Source organism: Telopea speciosissima, chromosome 4 (assembly GCF_018873765.1).
Source record: "Telopea speciosissima isolate NSW1024214 ecotype Mountain lineage chromosome 4, Tspe_v1, whole genome shotgun sequence".
Taxonomy (NCBI): Eukaryota; Viridiplantae; Streptophyta; class Magnoliopsida; order Proteales; family Proteaceae; genus Telopea; species Telopea speciosissima.
This window is the reverse complement of record NC_057919.1, coordinates 12,791,528-12,811,583: the sequence shown is the minus strand read 5'-3', so window position 1 is coordinate 12,811,583 and position 20,056 is coordinate 12,791,528. Positions and strand designations below refer to the sequence as shown.

General features: G+C 38.8%; 2 protein-coding genes and 1 long non-coding RNA gene across 4 annotated transcripts in view; 1 reads left to right on the top strand and 2 right to left on the bottom strand.

Annotated features, from left to right (window-relative positions):
• Positions 1-22: 22 nt before the first annotated feature.
• LOC122660571 lies at positions 23-14,147 on the top strand. 2 transcript variants are annotated; one of them, XR_006332712.1, is made up of 5 exons: positions 3,892-3,902; positions 4,187-4,197; positions 10,264-10,268; positions 12,889-12,902; positions 14,021-14,147. It is a non-coding gene; the product is annotated as an uncharacterized LOC122660571 (long non-coding RNA). The 2 variants fall into 2 exon arrangements; XR_006332713.1 differs by lacking the exons at positions 3,892-3,902; positions 4,187-4,197; positions 10,264-10,268 and adding an exon at positions 23-34 and having other exon boundaries at positions 12,892-12,902.
• The window catches only part of LOC122660570 (40S ribosomal protein S11), a 19,942-nt gene continuing 13,344 nt past the window's right edge, over positions 13,459-20,056 (bottom strand). Inside the window, exons 3-8 of the mRNA XM_043855937.1 lie at positions 18,150-18,180; positions 17,902-17,942; positions 17,706-17,806; positions 14,047-14,191; positions 13,868-13,957; positions 13,459-13,745 (exon numbers count right to left, since the gene is read on the bottom strand). Coding sequence (XP_043711872.1) covers positions 13,655-13,745; positions 13,868-13,957; positions 14,047-14,191; positions 17,706-17,806; positions 17,902-17,942; positions 18,150-18,161 — 480 coding nt within the window. The 5' untranslated portion in view covers positions 18,162-18,180 and the 3' untranslated portion in view covers positions 13,459-13,654. The remainder of the gene's footprint in view (positions 13,746-13,867; positions 13,958-14,046; positions 14,192-17,705; positions 17,807-17,901; positions 17,943-18,149; positions 18,181-20,056) is intronic.
• The window catches only part of LOC122658985, a 5,933-nt gene continuing 5,030 nt past the window's right edge, over positions 19,154-20,056 (bottom strand). The window contains exons 4-5 of the mRNA XM_043854153.1: positions 19,667-19,819; positions 19,154-19,268 (exon numbers count right to left, since the gene is read on the bottom strand). Of these exons, the coding sequence (XP_043710088.1) occupies positions 19,154-19,268; positions 19,667-19,819 (268 nt within the window). The remainder of the gene's footprint in view (positions 19,269-19,666; positions 19,820-20,056) is intronic.

Below are 20,056 nucleotides of genomic sequence, written 5' to 3'. Positions count from 1 at the left end.
ATATATATATATCTATATTTTATAATATATAAAGGTAATGCACATGTGAGGACCAATGAGAGTGTATATAGTGGCATCAACAAAGCGATCGTTTTTTGCCTTTAATAGGGGGTTGGGTGGTCATTTCACACCTATGTGTTTAGGCATAGGAGGTACATATCTCTTGTTAGCAAATTTGTTTCTGTCATGTGGTGAATTAAATGTAGTTAAAATTGGTGGGTTGTACTTCCCAAATTTTTTAGTTCACATGTCAAATTTTAGTTTAATTAGAATTTATCTCATAAAAAATAAAAATAAAAAATTTGACAAAAAAATAATTATCGATTATTAAGAATATGTACTTTATGAATTGCATAATCATGCATAGGAGGACAACAAGATCACTTTATGTGAATATAAGATAAACATAGAGGTGCTAGCGTACACCATTTAGACGGCTCAAAAAACTTATTCAATCCTATATATAAATATGGTAAATAATCAAATTTGGGTTAAGTTGAGACATGGTCAGTCAATGCCATTCCCTAAACATCCAACAACAAGGTAAAAATTATCTTGCACTTAAGGAAAATTAAATCCGTCTAGGGTCTTAAATGTTTTGTTTCTATAGTATGACGTCGATAATATACCTCTCGACTATAATCGATATCCTTTGTGCACCATCTAAATCCTCAGTCAATGGAAGAAAAATTGACACTTTTTAATTATCATTTTTTCAGGTGGCATAAATAGGTGTTGCCAACCATGATGTATTTTTATCCAAAAAAAAAAAAAAACACATGATGTATTCACTTTGACTTAACTATGCCTTCGAATTAATTGATTAGTCAATAACAATTCATCTAACTGACAATATTTTTCATCATTCTCCTTATAAAGATGGGGGAGGAAGAAGAATAAGAAGATGAATTGACATTGCTCAATAAGAAAAAGATTGAGTTTTTAGTCACCCGTGACTAAAAGAGAATCTCTTCACTCATTTGTTTATTTGAAGGGACTCCTATCAAAGTGAAAAGAATATTTCTGATAAGCATTGATAGGGGGAATAAGGATGAGATACTGTGGGAGAAGAGTAACAGTAACCATTCCTGGAGGAAAAATTTTGCCCATCAGAATAAAACTTGGGGAAAATATTTAAAAATGCTTTGACCAAAAAAATAAAATAAAATAGTGCTTATTAGATCGTTGGAGAGTCAGGTTTTTTTATTCGACTCATCTTTAAGATTAGCCTGGTGACTCAACCTTGTCAAACTTAATCAAAATGAGTCATCGGTTTTAAAATTTTAATGCAATAAATATGAATAAATTAGTAAAAAATTAGAAAATACAAAAAAAAAAAAAAAAAAAAAAAAAAAAAGAAGAAAGAAAAGAAAAAAGAATCACATATCAATACATTTTGAGTTTATACCATTAAACAAGAGAAGGGAGTTGAGGTTTATTAATTTTGTAGAATACAAATCTACTATTTTTCTCAACTTATAAGTTTATAAGTGAACCGGCTTTATGTTTTTTTTAAAAACAACTACACTCGTCAAGTTTGTCATGACTCGGGTAAAAATAGCGAGTCTTATTGGACTCGTGCGAATTATGACATAGTAGTGCCATTTTTTATCTTGACCGAGTCTACACGACTCTTGATTTCCAAAATTTTGATTCGACTTGGACAACTCGCCCTATTCAAAACCAAGTTTTCCAATTATGTTTATTACACATGTAACCTTTTTTTTTTTTTTTTTTTTTTTCTAATCTAAAAATATCTCCATTAATTCATTGTTGGCAAAATTAGTGTACCTAGTAGAAGGAGAAGGACTTCCTGGTTCTTATGCATAGAAAGGTAAACCTACCAGAGCGGTCGCAGTCAAGACTCTTGAAATGGAAATGATCCTCCTTCTTTCTAAGCCAATAGCATAGCACTAGCACTAGCAGCCAAAGCCATTTCTGTATGGAGTCATGGGGATCACTGTTGGATTTTTAATTGTTTTAAAATTAACGATTCAAAATACGATTTTGTTGGAGGGTTGAGTGCTTTCCTAATAGACACCTAAATAGCCAATAGGTGTCTATTGAAAGACTTGTTTGAGTGGCTAACAAACAAGCCTTATGGAAAAAGACATGAGTTGGGACATATCTCTTGGAGACATCTCTTAGTGGTGTCTTTTCCTCTCCTATATAAAGAGAGGGAGTCTTGCTCATTCTCTAACAATTGCTTTTGAAAATAGTTTTAGAAGCATTTTTAGTTCTTTTCCACTGTAATCGATCAGTGTCGATGAGTTAGTGAATATAGCCTTTGGACACCCTTTGTAATCACATTTGGAACTGCAACCTATGTGATTAGAGAGTTGTTTCATCTTGGAGGTATAGATGCATGGTCAACCCCAGATTGTAGAATTGGGGCATCTAAAAACCTTAAGGAGAGCATCGTTTGATGCGGCTCAACTCTACCATTTATTATTCGGATTACACAAGAGGATGTGTATTGTTGATGCAATGCAATACTATCCGCCATACCAATCAGATAAGTTTTTTATTTACTATTTGTTTATTGTATTTCTAGTATTATACTTGCTACCCATGATATTTTCTCTTACAATCTTAAGGTTTTTAAATGGATATAAGACTGTAGAATTGCTTGATTTCCTATGTGAAAAAATTTGTTCTATATTTATTGGGATTGAAAGGGAGAGCGTCTCTATTACATACACTAAACATGGCAAACAACACAAGTATTTGTGAAGTTTGATTTTTCACATGTATCATTCTCATTGGACATGAAATGCTGTCAATGGCATTTACCCAAAAGCCTATGTGTGAAACGGTTGAAAGCACTAGTTTGTGGAGAGTACTCAAAAGAAAGAAGGTGCTGGCTTATTTCTTGTCTAAGAGTGAGTGGATAAAGATATAGATGTCTACCTTATTATAATATGCTCAACATTTCAAGGACAGATTGCAGCCACCCATTCAAAAGGGTGCATGGGTTTTTACAGTTTGAAGAACGTTGCATTGGGTTTTGAGGTATGCACAGATTGGGTTTTTTGTTTTGTGTTGCATGGAGTAATCCATGAAGATGAATTCATGGCTGGAAAGGACTGATTTCTCCATTAACATTTTTAGAAAATAAGAAACCATAGCCGTCCAAGTTAAAAAACTTGGGAAACCAATGAATTTTCAGGGCTCGAGATGGCGGCAGCATTAAGAATGATCTTTGGTTGCCAAACCCAATCGATGTGCCTCTTAGATGCATTACAGTTCCATGAATTGATTTGAATGTGCAAGTGGCGTTTACATGTTAGTTTGAATGAATAGCACGCATTTGGCTGTTGGTTTATACAAACCGGATACAAAGATCATATCATATTAGTAGTCATGCATGTTGTTAATTTGGTGGATAGTCATGATGGTTCACTCAAGTTGCATGATTGTATGTATACATATGTTTGTTTATTACTTCATGCATTCATCTTTAAACAAAGAGCTTTGTTTGTCTTATCTGAACCATCATATCATTTTAATAAATAGTTCTCTTAGTTTCATTGTGTTTCTGGTTTATTACGGATTGATTATATGCCAGGAAGCCTTATTTTGTTTATTATCATATGTTTTATGAATCAGTCTCGTCGTTTGTCAAGTGGTGCATATGATTATCTTGATCTATTACTCTTTGACATGTGACTTGTTTTTGGGTATTTCGGGGTCAACCAACCAAGGGACAACGGTTTTCTTCTCAAGAGGGGGTGAGGAAAAGGTTGTATTTGATGCACCAAAAAGGTGTGGTCCGTTGGAATTTGGGGCAGGGACAGGGGCAAGGAAAAGTAGTCACCCGCTACGATGGTTGAGGTGAAGGGATATGAGTTAGAAACCTCTTGAAACAATAAAGGGAAGAGGATGCGAGATACACATCTCTGGTTTGCACCGAGTATTTGGGAGTAGCCACTATAATTAATGTATTCTGTCCCAAATGATGTCATTGAAAATTTGGGCAGTAGTTCTTCTTATGATTTCACTATCCATCATAGTATTTAAGATTCCTCTCACAGGGAATGTTTACAACAGCAATACATATCTTTTGTGGCCATTGAGGGTGATAGTTGAGGATTGTTCGTACCTCGTTTGGATCAGTTTGTGTGTTCCCGAGGGACTACCCACTATTGCACTATTCTCTCTTCTATTTTCGTTTGAATTTTAGAAGGTGAAAGAAATGTTTAGTATCTTTTAAATTTTGTGGTACGTATAATGAGAAGTATAATGAGAATGAGAGATGTTATTAGGTCCAATTGTAATCCGATATGCCCAATGCAGCCATATCTATTTGTTTGGTTTTTTATTTGGTTTGATCCAAATTATCTATTTATTGGCTAATAAAGCCGTGTGACCAAATTGGTTGGCTTGGTCGGTTGTCCTTTGAGACAAATGGCATTGTTTGATATATATTGGTCGAATGCTTATTCTATCAAGTATTGGTGCATGTAATTATGTATATATATAAGTGCATGGTTTCATGATTGTTTATTGATAAGCTATAATTTGATATGCAAGTAAAATTGCATGGTTGAATTAGTATGGAAGTGTGGGGGTCACAGCTCTCTCACAAGGACATTCTCATATTAATTTGGCTTATATCTCTGAAAGTGATAAACCCAAAATGTGGGGGTTATTATGAGAATGTGTATATTTACATGTTGAGTCTTTTTTAAGAGATATATAAAGCCAAATAGAATGATAATCTCTACTTGGAAATTAAATCTAAGAGATATGTTTAGATTCTGATATGTAAATATTTGGAAGGTTACCTTGGTTCAAAGGTAGCATGTAAAAACATGTGTTGATGGGGGTGATTCATGGAATAAGTTGTGATTCATGGAATCGGTAATATAAGCCTAAGTTATAGGTTCCACCATGGTTTTATTTTTATGGTTTCGTAAGAAAGCCAGATCTGGAGCCATAAAGCTATGAATATAAATGATAGATATATGGTGATGACCAAAGCCAAATTGTGTCACGAAATACAAAAGGGATGGTCAATAGAGAAATAAAGACTAATATGTCTTGATTACATATATACATATATCTGGTGAGGCTAAGGAAAGTAGCGGTATCAGCTCAGTATAGTCGGGACAAGAATGACTAATACTATTACATAGCCTCTGACCATTAATATTTTGGTATACATTTAAGGAATGAGTTTAAAGCCTATGTCATAGGTCATGTGATGGACACCCAACCTATGTGAAGAGGTTTAACTCCTGAATTAGGTTCAAAGGGTACAAACGAAGTCACCGATGACCTGACTAGTACTACTAAAATTTACTCATTCTGATTACATCGAAAAGTAGTATCACCACAGAGTTAGATACTCTTGATCAAGCCAAATCCTACGAAATGTGGGAGTGTGTTAATTGTGGTGCGCATTGGCTGACCTTAGTGGATGTAGGAGGTGAAGCCGCCTACTGATGAGAGTTTTAAATGCGAACTTTTTAAACGTCCATGAGACCAAGATAGGAGACAAGGCCGGTTAAAAATGTCCAATTTTGTCATGAACGGGTTAAGTCACGTAAGGTCGACTGGTAGGATATGGATGGCGAGCTTGCCGGCTACGCCAATGAGGAAAGGTTCAAGAAGTCTGACTTCACCCGTACTCTGTAGCGAAGTTCATCAAACCTAGTGTAGGTTCAAGTCCGAAAGACACCTGCAACGATGTGTCCTACTATGTCTAATATATTCACTAATTCAATGTTTTGTTTTATCGATATTTTGAATCTGTGGGGGATTGTTGGATTTTTAATTGTTTTAAAATTAAAGATTCAAAATAAGGTTTTGTTGGAGGGTTGAATGCTTTCCTAATAGACACCTAAATAGCCAATAGGTGCCTATTGGAAGACTTATTTGAGTGGCTAACAAACAAACCTTATGGAAAAAAACATGAATTGGGACATATCTCTTGGAGACATCCCTTAGTGGTGTCTCTTCCTCTCCTATATAAAGAGAGGGGGTCTTACTCATTCTCTAACAATTGCTTTTGAAAATAGTTTTAGAAGCATTTTTAGTTTTTTTCCATTGTAATCGATCAGTGTCGATGAGTTAGTGAATATAGCGTTTAGACACCCTTTGTAATCACATTTGGAACTGCAACCTATGTGATTAGAGAGTTGTTTCATCTTGGAGGTATAGATGCATGGTCAACCTGGATTGCAGAATTGGGGCATCTAAAAACCTTAAGGAGAGCATCGTTTGATGCGACTCAACTCTACCATTTATTATTTGGATTACACAAGAGGATATGTATTGTTGATGCAATGCGATACTATCTGCCATACCAATCAGATAAGTTTTGTATTTACTATTTGCTTATTGTATTTCTAGTATTATACTTGCTGCCCATGATATTTTCTCTTACAACCACCAATGGCATTTAACAATATTCATGATTTTAGGGATTGAGTTTCTTGTCCCCTTGCTTAGCTTATGTTAGTGTCTTCTTATCTCTATTTGTCTCCTTTCACGATAGGGGCCAAAATATAATTTCATATGAGGGAGACGAGAGATAGACACAAGAAGCATTAGCAGAGCCAATTTTGTCATACACATAATAGATAGGGCCTTCCTAGTCAGGGCACCTGAAATACCGTCCATAGCCCGTGGAACACATTGGAATGAAATGAAATCAAAAGAGGAGGATAATCTCCTAATATTTAAAATAATGGTAGAAAAATCATTGGGTGGATGTCGATATTGGTCATGGATATAGCCGATCACCTCCTTGCAATCTGATTCCATCTAAAGTAGCAGGACCAATAACTTTATATATGGGAGAGGGATAGGCGCATTGCCTGCGTGTGATAAACTAGCGAGAAACACCAATAAGGGGGGGAAGAGACAGAGATAACTGAATGCCCACTAGTTTGCAACACCCGGGCAGTGTGTTCAACCTTTTCCCCACATATATAAATGAGATAAAGTCCTCTTGGCGTAGAGTGTGCCCAAACACATGTGGGGTGGGCGAAATGAACGGCACACCCCCTTAAATGACCCAAACCCCACCCATGTCCCATCCAATGTATCCAAGTGCATCCTAAGCCCAGATGCAGTCTCAGACAGAGAACGTGCGCCGTAATCTCGAAAAGGATCTATCAATTTTGGCTAAAGGTCAATACCGATCCAATCCACTTATACGGACAAAGGTAAAAATAAAAAAATCATATATTTTTTACAGAAAAATAAGGGCAAAAGTGTCATATTTTCCCGAGTTTGAGCGATTCCTATCCGATCCACCGATACCGAGATTTCGAACCATTATATGGATAAGCCGATCTACCCAATGTTCCTTACGGTCTCACCCTCTCCACTTCCAACCTAAGAACGGCCTTCTGCGTATAACACAGCTTTCAATTTGCAAGGAGGGTGGGGAGTGGGGACCACTCACCAGTCACCAGTCACCAGTCACCACTAATAACTGAAAACTGGTAATTTCACTCATAGCACCATCCAACAGAGACAGTCCATCCACAAAGTTACAACATTGTTTGGTTGTTATATTGATGTACAGCTACTCTTCTGCAGAAGCTGAAGCTGATGAACCCCGCAACTTTCAATTCTGAAAAACAAACCTGTCTAGTAATTTATTAGTTTGATGTGACTTGTTAGTGAGGACCATGGTTTGAGGTACCTTACCCACCCCCCTCTTCCACGGAAAATTATCCTTTCAATTCTCTATCCGGTACAATGCCCTAATGCCTCTAATAAAAGGGGGTGGATCCTATCCAGATATGGGTAAGATCGTCATTTTCACCTCCTATGAGAGGAATCAGACGAGCTGTATTAAACAGGAACCTGAGAGGGTTAAGATCCCTCTTGCACCACCAACCACTGCCCCTCTCATTCATTTCGGTTTTCTTTTTTATCTATTTTTTCTCAACCAAACATAATCACATATCCTATGGTTTATATCTTTACAAAAATTTAAGCTCCATCTGATCTGTCATTGCAAGTGGCCGATACTTAAGTGGTTTTGACATGCATACTAGGACGACTCGTCCTAGAGTAGGGATGTCAATCCCAATCGATCAATTTGTTCCGATTCAATCGAGCTGAACTTCAGGTTAGTAATCATGATTTTAGTGCATGATATCGGATCGGGTATTTATCATCTTCAAAACCGATAAGATATCGATACAATATCGGCATGGTCATCCGTATCGGATAAATTTGCCCCTAATTTTCCTTGAAAAATGATTTTTTTTTTTTTATTTTTTTTTATTGTTTTACATTTTGTCCATATTGTTTCATTGATTTAGTATTAACACAGTATCAATATCAGTCACGTTAAAAAACATGCAGTATCAACGTATCGGGCGATCCAATATCAATACCTCAAACCATGATGGTAATGGGCCAAACCAAAACAAACAATTAATCCAAAATTTGTTTTCTAGTTTGGTTGGTACCAATTAGGTTTCTATCGATATCATAAAACCCCAAAATGAAAATCAAATAGAAAAGGGTTTTGTTCAGTTCGGACTGGAAATTGACACTCCTAATCCTGATTAACTTACCCACATTTCGTTAGGGAAAAAGAACGTTGTCTGATTGTGTGAATTCTACACCCAAACACAAGAGCATGCAAATTTATCACGCCACCCATGTGAATTCAAAAATCCCATCCATTTTGATGCCGCTATGCACACTCTCATTGACCAGGAGTCGTTTTCTTGTCCATTTTATTAAAGGGAAAAAGATTCTTGCGAGGCTGCATGACACCTGTGCCAAACATGAGGTGGGGGAGTGAAATGATTACCAAATCACCCAATCCCTATATATGAAATGCAAAATCTCACCCCCGTTGATGATCCCACACGTGTTTTGATTGACCCTGCTGCGCTGATGTAAGGGCCACGTAACTTGGCAACAAAACCTAACCCTTTTATTATATATTTGTATATTAGTACCTTAAATGGATTATTGACCATTACATAGGAGTATCGTAATATCTATTAAGATTTTATACCAAAACATGTGCAAATATAAGTACAGAGACAATTCTCTCCATGTTAATGACTGACTCAACCGGGCTTTGTTACCATTAGATGTGATGACAGTTTTATTAAAGAGACTGGGAAACGGGACAGACTTCAGTTATTGTTAACAAGAGCAGCCTTAGTATTGTTTGTATGGGTTTTAATTATACAAAGCAAACGCAAGAGGGTTGCTCCAAGGGAATTTTTATCCGCTGCTGTAACTGTAGCGTTGCTTTGCGCATCGTGCGGTGCAGCAGCAGCCATGTGTGCATAGCAAACCCCACTGTGCACACATAGTCGCTGCTGCATCGCACGATGCGCACAGCAGTGTTGCAGTTATAGCAACGGATAAAGGTCCTGCTCCAAGGACTTCAACTACTAGATTGCTTGGACACCAGGATACTTATTAGCATGGTTTTAGTAATTGGTATCAGTATTGGTCTCAGTCAATATCAATTTGGATCGGTCTACGATGATGTGATCAATCATTTAATTATTGTATCCTGGAAGCTACCATGGCCACTACGATGATGTGATCAATTTGGATCGGTCTACCAATTTGTGAAATATAATATCCCCTATGAGTAAATCTCCTATATTTTATATGGGAAAAAGATCTCTACTTGGTGGTGTTTCCTATGTTCATCTCCATAGGCAGGGCACGTGATAGTGGACGCTCCTAGCCGCCCCCTGGATAGATACCCAGCGTGCTTCCCCATTGATTCAGACAATTGTGTGGAGACCATGCAACCAAGTAGAGATCTTTGCCCATTTTATATTAATTACAAGGATAGAAATGTCATTGCAATAACAGTTTAACTGATAATGTTTCTCTGTTTTTCTTACCAAAAAAAAGAAAAGAAAAGAAAAGTTAATGTTTCTCTTTAGTTAATTTGACATGGTTTTCCTTTAACACAGAAAAAAAAGAAAAAAAAAACCAATGTTGTATTAAATTGTAGGGTAAGAGATCACTACCTGACCTTCTAAAGTCTGCATGCACTTTGGTCAATAGGAGAGTGCGCGCAAGCATCACCTTGGGCATGATTCCCACCTATTGTATATATGAGCAAGTGCCACGTGGGTCCCGTGACCAGGTAGTATTCTTTTTCCCTAAAATGTAACTGTATAATAAAATCCCCTTTTCATTTCTAATAAATATGAAAATTTTAATTCACCAAAAAATATGAAAATTTTATATAGAACCGGGCCAGCCACGCTAAGCTTTGAGCTTCTACAGGCTAGGCCTAGGCTAAAGATATCGTAGCCTACCTAAGGCCGGGAATAGGGTGGGATGTAAGGACTAAGGACCCCAAACTAGCCTAGGTTTTCAGGGGGAGAAAACCGTCCAAACCTGAAGCTCCAAAGTGACCAAACAAATATACTTTTTTTTTTATTAAAATAAAAGAAACTTTATTAATTACCGAAAGCCCCGAGGAAAAGGGACTTTACAAAGATCATAGTACAGCAAAGAAGATACAAGCTCAGGAAATTGGCCTTCCTAGAGGTGCCCCGATTGACTGAGCCCCACAGCCTGCAAGCCCATTAGCTAAAAAATTACCCTCGTGGAGGGATCTTTATCTCCTCCAGTTTTCTGTCCGGCCTAGTTTTCCAGTTCTTCTAACATGGAGATTGGAATTACCATCTTACCCCTGCCCAATCTGCCCAGGTGAGGTCCACCATCCCCTTTTAGAGGAACTGGGGAACTGGGGGCTAGCCAGGGAACTAAAGGAGATACTTGAGCTTGTTGAAAGTGAACAGTGGGTATAAGCCATTGAGAAGATGAGCAATACGCCACAGGCTCGAATAATATAAGCCGTTCAATAGGTTGGCCACCATCAGTTTGTCATTTTCAATAATGATATTATCCAAGCCCCGATAAGCGAGATCCGATTCCTCTACCTCTGCTTGCCCGGTACTGCCGTGCGTCCCCACACACAAATAGGCGGTACAATCCACCTTGCTTGTGTGTGGGGTGCACACGACAATAGGGGCAGGCGGAAATAGAGGAGTGGAATTGATCTACAGAGCCATTCAAATCGCAGAAACTTACGCCATCGACATTGATTTTTGGCACTCCCAATAGAGAGGGAGGGGGGGTTTGGAGTTTCCAGGATATATGACATGTCCAAGGCTCTGTAAGAACTAGCCGGTAAAGGACTGAGCCTTAAAAATGATACTGTTCTCTGTAGTTTGTGTTTGTCCGTTAAACAAAGTTCATGTAAGCCAAACCTCTTGGGCCACAGGGCATCCAACAAATATATGGTTCACATCCGTCATTGCGTGATGACAAGACAATTCAGATCTTCTACGGCCTGAGCGGCGCAGACACAAGACGCTGTGCAATGTCCACCTTGCCCCTGCCCGAGCGCCTTGCCCGAGTGGGGGTAAGGCAATCATTGCGCACCGCCTTATGTCTGAGCCGCTCAGGCCGCTTGGGCAACTAGGTCGTAGAAGATCTGGATCCATGACAAGAAGCACATTGGGTAGGAATATTCCAATTCAGGTCCTCTATGGCGTGCTGCCCGTAGCGGCTATAGCAGTGCACACACAAGGCGCGGTGCAATGAACGCCTTACCCTTGCCTGAGTGCCTTGCTCGAGCGGGGTAAGGTGGTCATTGCGCCACACCTTGTATGTGCGTTGCTATGGCCGCTACGGGCAGCGCACCGTAGAGGATCACGATCCGGAATATTCAGTCCCCAACTCTCTAATAATGCCGCCATTGGAGTACGTCCATGGTTAAGTTTTCAAGTGAAGATGAGCACCTTAGGGGCTGTGTTGGTACATGCCATAACTTGAGCTATACAGAGTTGGGCGGTGAACAGTTAACTTGAATGGCTAGGAGATATGGTAACGGTACCGTGAAGGAGCCTGTTAAGGTAGGACTCCTCGTGAGCAGGGATAGGAATTGATAGAATCTGTTGTGCCATATCAGGTGGCCAACACACTTATATCAAAGCCGATATTCAGGTCTTAGAAGATCAATCATCTGGTGTATCCACTGAAGAGCATCCAACGGAAGAGGGTATGGGGGAAATTAGGAACCCAGTAATCAGTCTATGGGTTGATAGAACGGCCATTCCCGACCCGACCCGACCCAATCCGAATGAATAAAGAGAATGGATCATCTGCACATACCAACAGGTGACCGTACATCTTAGAGTCCATTACATTTTAGTTTTATTTTCATAAGAACCCCCCTCTCCTTGTAAATGACAAAAATAAGATAGGTGATTGACCCTCATATATACGTTCACCTATTGATGCGTGCAGAGGAACCGAACTTATGAATAAACACCCTTTTTAAGAAGAGGAAGAGCGCTCATAATTGATTTCCAACCCCAAAGATGCATTTGACGGAATCCACAGCATGTAGAATGTCTGTCCCCAGAGAATATCGCTGTTTCATGAGTCAACCCCAAAGAGATGTCACAGGAGATAAATAGATAATCCCATGCTTTTTTTTTTGGCCATCAGAGCCTGATTCCTAGGGGTCGCAAGTTGAGGTTAAAACCACCACATCGCTTCGGTTGACAGATCAACTGCCAGTTGAACGTTGAAATACTGACTTCTAGAGTCCAGCTCATCAAGTGTAGCTTTGGGGAGACTGAAACACGACATGTACCGTAACGGCATTGCCAAAGGGTAGATAGGATCAGCGCAGTCTTGAATTCAGATCCTCTATGGCGTTGCCCGTAGCAGCCTAAGTGGCACACAAATAGGGTTAGCTGCAATGACCGCCTTGCCCAAGCGGGATAGGTCATTGCAGTGTGCCCTATTTGTGCGCCGCCACGGGCAATGCACCGTAGACGATCTGGATCCCGCAGTCTTACCAGCTGAGGATAGAAACTTGGATTTCCAAGTATGGAGTTTAGAGTTAAGTAGCTGAATAAAGTGTGGAACAGTGAGACTTACGCCATTTTGTCGTGATACAGAGGATACTAAAGGTAAATATCCCCCACTGAAGTGACTGTTATATGAAACCAAACAAATTAACTTGAAATAATAATGGGTGGCCCAACCATTTTTTAGTTATTCCAATTATAAACTAGATTACAATTTACAACATAAAAATAAATAAATGCCACAATAAACAGATATGGGTAGGGCCTCTTTAGTAGCTACCTCATGGTGCCACGTGGAAGACTGATGTGGCTATTTTCACTTGTGAAGCAGAGATTGTGTGGATCACCCATATTTAAAATTCTGAAACCTACTTGGATCAAACACCCACTAGCATTTTGGAATGGCACTTTCTTGATAGTCCTCCCCCATGCACTAGGGAAACTGTCTAGTTAGTCCTGCAATATTTAATCTTTATTTCCACGTGGCAAACTCTGTCAAGGCCAAAACTTCTCCCGCAGTCCACAAGATATGGACCTCATTTGGGTTTACTATACAACGGCGTATGAAGCTTTGTTACTTGATTTGCATAAGCATGAGTTGTGACTTAAAATCTTTATATTAAATAGAACAATGGATTCCAAAAGGAACAAACGATTTAGACCCTGACTTGCATCAAACCCAAAAATGAGCCAACATATTAGCTCCAGATCACATGGCTATATAATATCCCCTACATCTCTTAATCTTAAAACTCAGATTACCAAAACACCACAGCTGAGGTGAAAAATAAACATGATAGACCTTACATTCCTGTAAAAGCCTTCTTCACTCCACCAGATGATCCAGCCGGCATAACCTTCAATACATTGAACCTCACCGTCTTGGATAATGGTCTGAACCAAAAAACATACCACACATTCTAATCAGAGAAGTGGAGAAGATAGACTTACAATACTGGCAGCCATTAGTAAAGAAAAACGATAATGAAATAGTTTTCCATAGCTATAGCACTTACCTGCACTGGCCAATGGTCACATGGTCACCCTCCTTCACACGGAAACATGGCGATATATGGGCAGGTATATTAGAGTGTCTTTTCTCATATCTGCGAAGTTCACACTCAAAAATTCAGTAACACAATCACACCTCTCCTTAACGATAATAGCAGCAAAGAGTTTTAAAACTGTCACTTGCCTCTGGTATTTCTTCACATAATGGAGGTAGTTACGGTGAACAATGATTGTTCTCACCATCTTAGCACTGTGGCAGGTACCTGCAAGAATACGGCCCCTGATGGAAACACTGCCAGTGAAGGGGCATTTCTTATCAATATAGGTACCTGCAAACAAAGCACAACTTTCTTAAAGTTTGGTTTTAAATAGAAGTTGCAAGGGATTATCAACCTACAACCAGACAGTCGTAAAGCATACACAACCAGCCTTTGGTTCCCTTATCAAAGCCACATCCTGTAATTATTCAAACTACTTTATACATCTATCATTAATATATATGGGAAAAAGAACTCTGTCCGGGAGTGTGACCTATGCCAATACTCCCATGTGTCTATCTCTCTCTCCTGAAAACAAGGGGGCAGAGGTGTCTTTACAATAGAGAGGAGAGAGATAGACTCATGGGAGTGCTGACATAGGCCACACTCCCGGACAGAAAAGGCTGGGCACACTGCCAGAGTGCCCAACATGTGTCATCCTCTCTCCTCCCCCTTTGGAAAAGACCCCCTTTGATTGGAGTATGCCGCCAGCTTTTGGTAAGCGAGTGGCATGCCTATATATCTATCTTACATCATTTATTTGATCTGTTATCCCTCTTAGCTGGTGAATTCTATAACGAGAAACAGTCAAACAGCAAACCAAAAAGCCTCGGAAATAATTCAAAAAAAATAAAAGCATAAGGATGCATTAAGCCCTCTGATTGGATCCATTCCAGCCATGTATAAGATAATTAAATGATGCAAGAACCCTGTGCAAACTAAAGAGATTCTGCCCCCCCGGATATGCGCAAGGGATTCATAACAATGACCAGTTGGAATGAAATTGTGGATCTCATTTCCACGGTTCATGATCACACAATAATGCAGAAAGCATTGAATACTTTGTGAAAAAGAAACAATAAATCTCAAAAAGTGTTTTAAAAAACAAAACCATCAATGAAATAGAACAAAATTTAAAAAGGAAATGGATACAAGGAGGAAGTGAAAACCTCTGATAAAATGGAAAACCAATAAAATATAGCAGATAAACACCAAAGCAGAGCTAGCGAATTACGTATGTGCTCAGAGGAAGCAGTTTACTAATTTGTTAAAAAATTGTTGGCCTATCTGGCAGATACTTTCAACAGGTGGTAGCAGATTAAATTTTCATGGTTCAGTTAAGATCAGATCAGGCTACGCCAAAACCATAGGACCACTTTAAAAGCAACAAGAAACATCCAGACCATAGTTACCAAACACCACTCACCAGTGAATGATGATACAAAGTCGGTATTTTTTACCCTCCTTCCACAAACTCACCTTTATTCCATCTGGTTCAAAGCATAACGAAAGGGAGGGAAATGAAATAAAATAACACTATTTATGGTATTCGTATTTTTCAAGAGTTTTTTCTTGAGCACGACACACGAAGACGTGTGTTGTCTAGATGTCTAGTTGTCACTGTGTGCAGAGATTTCTCTCCACTTGAGATAGAGGGAATTGACAGTTGCCATTTAGACTAGAATCTACGAATCACATTAAAAAACACGACTCCATACGAACCGGTCCAAACCATGAGAGCGAGTTCGTGTCAAGTTGCTGACCAGGGAATGTGTTAGGCACCCTAGTCCACCCAATTAAACCGGTCTTCCTAATTATTTGGTATTTTTATAAAACAATAAATATTTTAGACCAATAACATACAACGTACTAATTTACAGAACTAAGATAAAATACAAAATAAAAGGTCAATGTAGACTAACCCATACGTATGCGCTACAAAACTGTGGCGAAGGTCTCTCACCAGCTAAGCCTTGGCATCCCACTAAAGTTTCCCTATGACATCCCATAGTAGAGCAATTCTCAATCCCACAGAACCATTCTGTCTTTCACAGAACTCAAACAAATACAAGGCTAAATTGTTGGGGTAGTATAATCACCCTCCTTTATTTATAACCTTGCAACAGTACAAGAAAACAGTAACTCTTCAAGCACAAGCAAGAGAGTTCTAAAGAGAAACAAAATAGAAGGTTTCTAGAGTACTATAGAATAGAAACTAATCATTTATTCTGTATAGGCCACAAATCCCTCATATTTGGGCTTAGAGAATTGGATCATTACAATGGTAAACTCAAAAATATTAAGCTCATGGCCCATATGACCCATTGAGCATTTAAAATTTAGCCTGACTTGACTCAATCTTGAGCAATAGGTTCAGCTTGACCAAAGAAACTAAACTAAACCAAACCCAAAACAACAATCCCATTTTCTCTCCTTACTAAAACTGTGCATCAGTGTTTTCTAAAGAAGCTTTTAGAGCCATGCCCTTTTTCGGTTTTGCTTGATTGTTTTACGTGGTCATCATATCATGAGTGATGAGTGGCCCTAAAAGCTCATCTATTGGTAATGTTCTAAAGGTCTTTGTCTTCAAGAATAGCCATCACTTTGTGTTCCCAACAGTTAGGTAAAGACCTAAGGAGTTCGTCTACTAAACCCATTACTCTTCCTAGAGATTTTAATGCATTTATTATGTCGGTGCATCTTACAACCATTTCAATAATTGTCACATTGGACTCCATCTTAAATAGTTTATATTTATGAATGTTAATTTTTGAGTCCTTCACTTGGTTGGTACCCCCACGTATAACCTCTACAATCTTCCATTTATCCTTTGATGTATGACAAATGGATACACTGTTAAACTCTTCTAGACTCAAGGCACAAAATAATGCATTAATTACTTTAGAGTTAGAGGAGTACCTTGTCCTTCACTATCATCCCACAATGATTCTTCCTTTGGCATTTTTATACCTTCGGAAATTATAATAGGTTCAGCCTTTGACAACAGAATCCCAATTCATAGTCGAGTGACAACAAGGAAAGTCCTCATCCATGCTTTCCAATAAGACAGTTGTTATCGTTGAAGTATATATTGAAAGACCTTGTCAAGAGTAGCATGATGATGCTGTCATATCTCTTAAAACAGTTCAAGTCCTTGTGAAGAGAACCCGCTCTAGTACTAATTGTAGGACTGGTATGGCAACCCAAGATGGAGGTGCATTGGATGATAGTAAACCTCTTAAAACTTTTCAACAACTTCAAGAAATGTAAAGGGGAAGATGGAAAATGATACAATAACACAATGGAAGACAAGAATTTGAAGGAAAGTCCTCATCCACGCTTCCCAACAACATAAGATTTCTTTGTGTGGAGGGGGGGGGGGGTGGGAGGGTGTTCAAAAATGGGTTCATTCCCAATTTGACCCAGAACTATTAACTCTAACCAATAATTCTAATCAGCAGAAAACTGAAACTGAAACTGATAAAAATTGTTTAACCGGAACTGTTTATTAATTGGACTTAGTTAAAGCAGACATCGTAACAAATTGCCGAAACTCCTACCATCCATTTCCATATGTTACTTACACGAACTTCTACAAAACAGAGAACACTGTTTGGAATCATTCTTTTAAACAACAAATGTGTAGCTACCAAAACGAAAATTGACATACACTCCTACTTAAAATCAATCATAGACTTAAATTACCTTTGCAAACTAATTGAAACTTGGAGAAATTCAAATCTACGTTTCCATAAAAAAAATCATGATGTAAACAAAGCTCAAAGGAGGAAATAATTGACTGGACCTTCGATTGCCTCCCTGGGCGTCTTAAACCCCAAACCAATGCTTTTCCAGTATCGGTTTCCGCCCTTGCCAGGCCTTTTACCCTTCCCGGATTTCTTCGAGCTACAATGATTACGATCCGTTATAATAAGAACAAAAAAAATAACTTCAAGGAAAGACTGTGGTTGGGAAGACGCCACCAAAAAAAAAAAACTCACCACAAAAACACCTTCGGTTGCTTCAGAAACGCCTTTTCCGTCTGCATTAACCAAAACATCAAAAACAAAACAACCATTAATCAAATAAACAAGAAGATAAACCATGGAGAGCGAGGGAGGGGGGGGTTGAGGACTGGAACTAAGCTTTTCCTCACTCAGTGATTGGAGCCATGAACGGAGGAAGCAAACTGATCAGAAAGGAGAAGAAGAAGAACAGGTGTTTGAAACCTTGCGATTTAGAATCTAACCTGTTCCGCCATGATGGAGAACTGCTCTTCGTCGTCGTCGTCGTCGTCGTCGGAGATGCGTTGAGTCTGGTGACTGGTGGGGTAAGAAACCCTAAATACTGGATTCCCAACCTTTTATTTCTAGTCGCGAGTCCACTGTGAGCTGCTTTTAGAAATAGACTGGGCCTCCAAAGGCCCACTACTAAGTGGTCCAATTAGTTCGATTGCCCAGCCCGACAGTGCTAGGATTGTTCACTGCTTTTGGCCCATGGTCCAAACACTCAGATTGCAGTGCTAGGGTAAACTAAAATAATAATTTTTTAATGAGATACGGTAAAATAATATTGTGAAAAAAAATGCATAAAAATATTATTGGAAATGTTTGGAACTCAAAAAATAGATACAATAAAAAACATAATAATAAAGGGAAAGTTTTCATATACGATCGTGTAAGCATGTGCAGTCGTGTTCCCTCTCACAGAGTTGGAAAAGTTATAAACCCCACCCATTAATTAATGTCTTAAAACTCCCACACTCTCACATACACGGCTTACACAATCGTATATGGAAACTTTCTCCTAATAATAATAAAACAAATATGCTAGTGAATTTATGTGTCTTTCTCTTTGATTCTTTTTTTATATTGCATTCCAAACATTGCCATAGTTAAAAAAAAAAGTGTTATTAGATACTCGTTACCTTTTGCAATGTGGAAAAGATGAATTAGCATTTTGACCAAAATGTGTTGGTTGCCATGGATATTTTCCATGGCAAAATAATAGATTTGGGATGGAATAAAGAGCTATAGTTTACTATATTGCCATGGACATTGGGACAGATGTTAACTGGAGCGCACAAGTACCATCCGAGGCCCTCCAGGGGAGTGGCTCTGGAGGTCCTCGGACGCCCTCCAAGGGAGTGACTCTGGAGGGCCTCGGACGGTACTTGTACAAGGACATAATCCGGTTTTTGTTAACAATTGCTATAAAAAAAATCCCTCACTATTTATTGTTTTTAGCTACGGCCTACTTCCATAGCAAAAGACCAATGTATACTATTTTGGGATGGCCAGATGAGCTGCGTGGAATACTCGATGGCTCACGGCTAGATGAGCTGCGCAGAATAATTAACAATGAATACCTGCACACAAAATACATCCCTACAAAAATGTTAAAAGACTTTTTTCTGCTGGAAATTCTCATGAGACAGCTGATTAGTCGAGAAAGCATGGTGCAGCTCGCTGAAACCATTACTAATCTTATATCTGAATCTGCATCTTTACTCAAAGATACACAGGGGAGCCAGGTCATGGTGGAAGATAAGGATGAACCCAAATGTAAATTTCATATTGCATTCACCTTCTCACTCTTCCTTTACTCTTCCCACAGCTGCCTCCTCTCCCTTTACCACCACACCATCAACCTCAACCTTGAAAATTTAACCTATCAGGTTTCAGGCCCAAGGATTGGATTCCTCTTCCTTGCCTTCCTTGTATTTGGCAGAGCATCTGGAATTGAAGGAGATCTCTTGTGACTCACCAGGTCCAAACTTTACATTTAATAGGGACACCAGAAACTTGATGGTCTTGCAAGGCTGCCATTCTTTCTCCCAAAGGAAGAGCATCCTCCTTTGCAAGTGACACGTGGTTCCAGAAGGCTTCTGCATGTCTCTCATCCTTCACTTTATACAGCCTGCAGGTAGGATTTATAGGATGTCATTAATAGGAGGGTAGCTAGTTTTTCTTTGCATCTAATGAAGATTCATAAACTAAACAACTCTTTTGTTTTCTTAAGATAAAATTTCTAGATCATCTCGAAATGTATAGATTTTAAATTGAAAATTTAGCATTCACTGGAGAGCCATTGCAATAGTCAAGCTACATGACAGCACAAAAACTATGACTAAGAAATATAATATGGCTTCAGAAC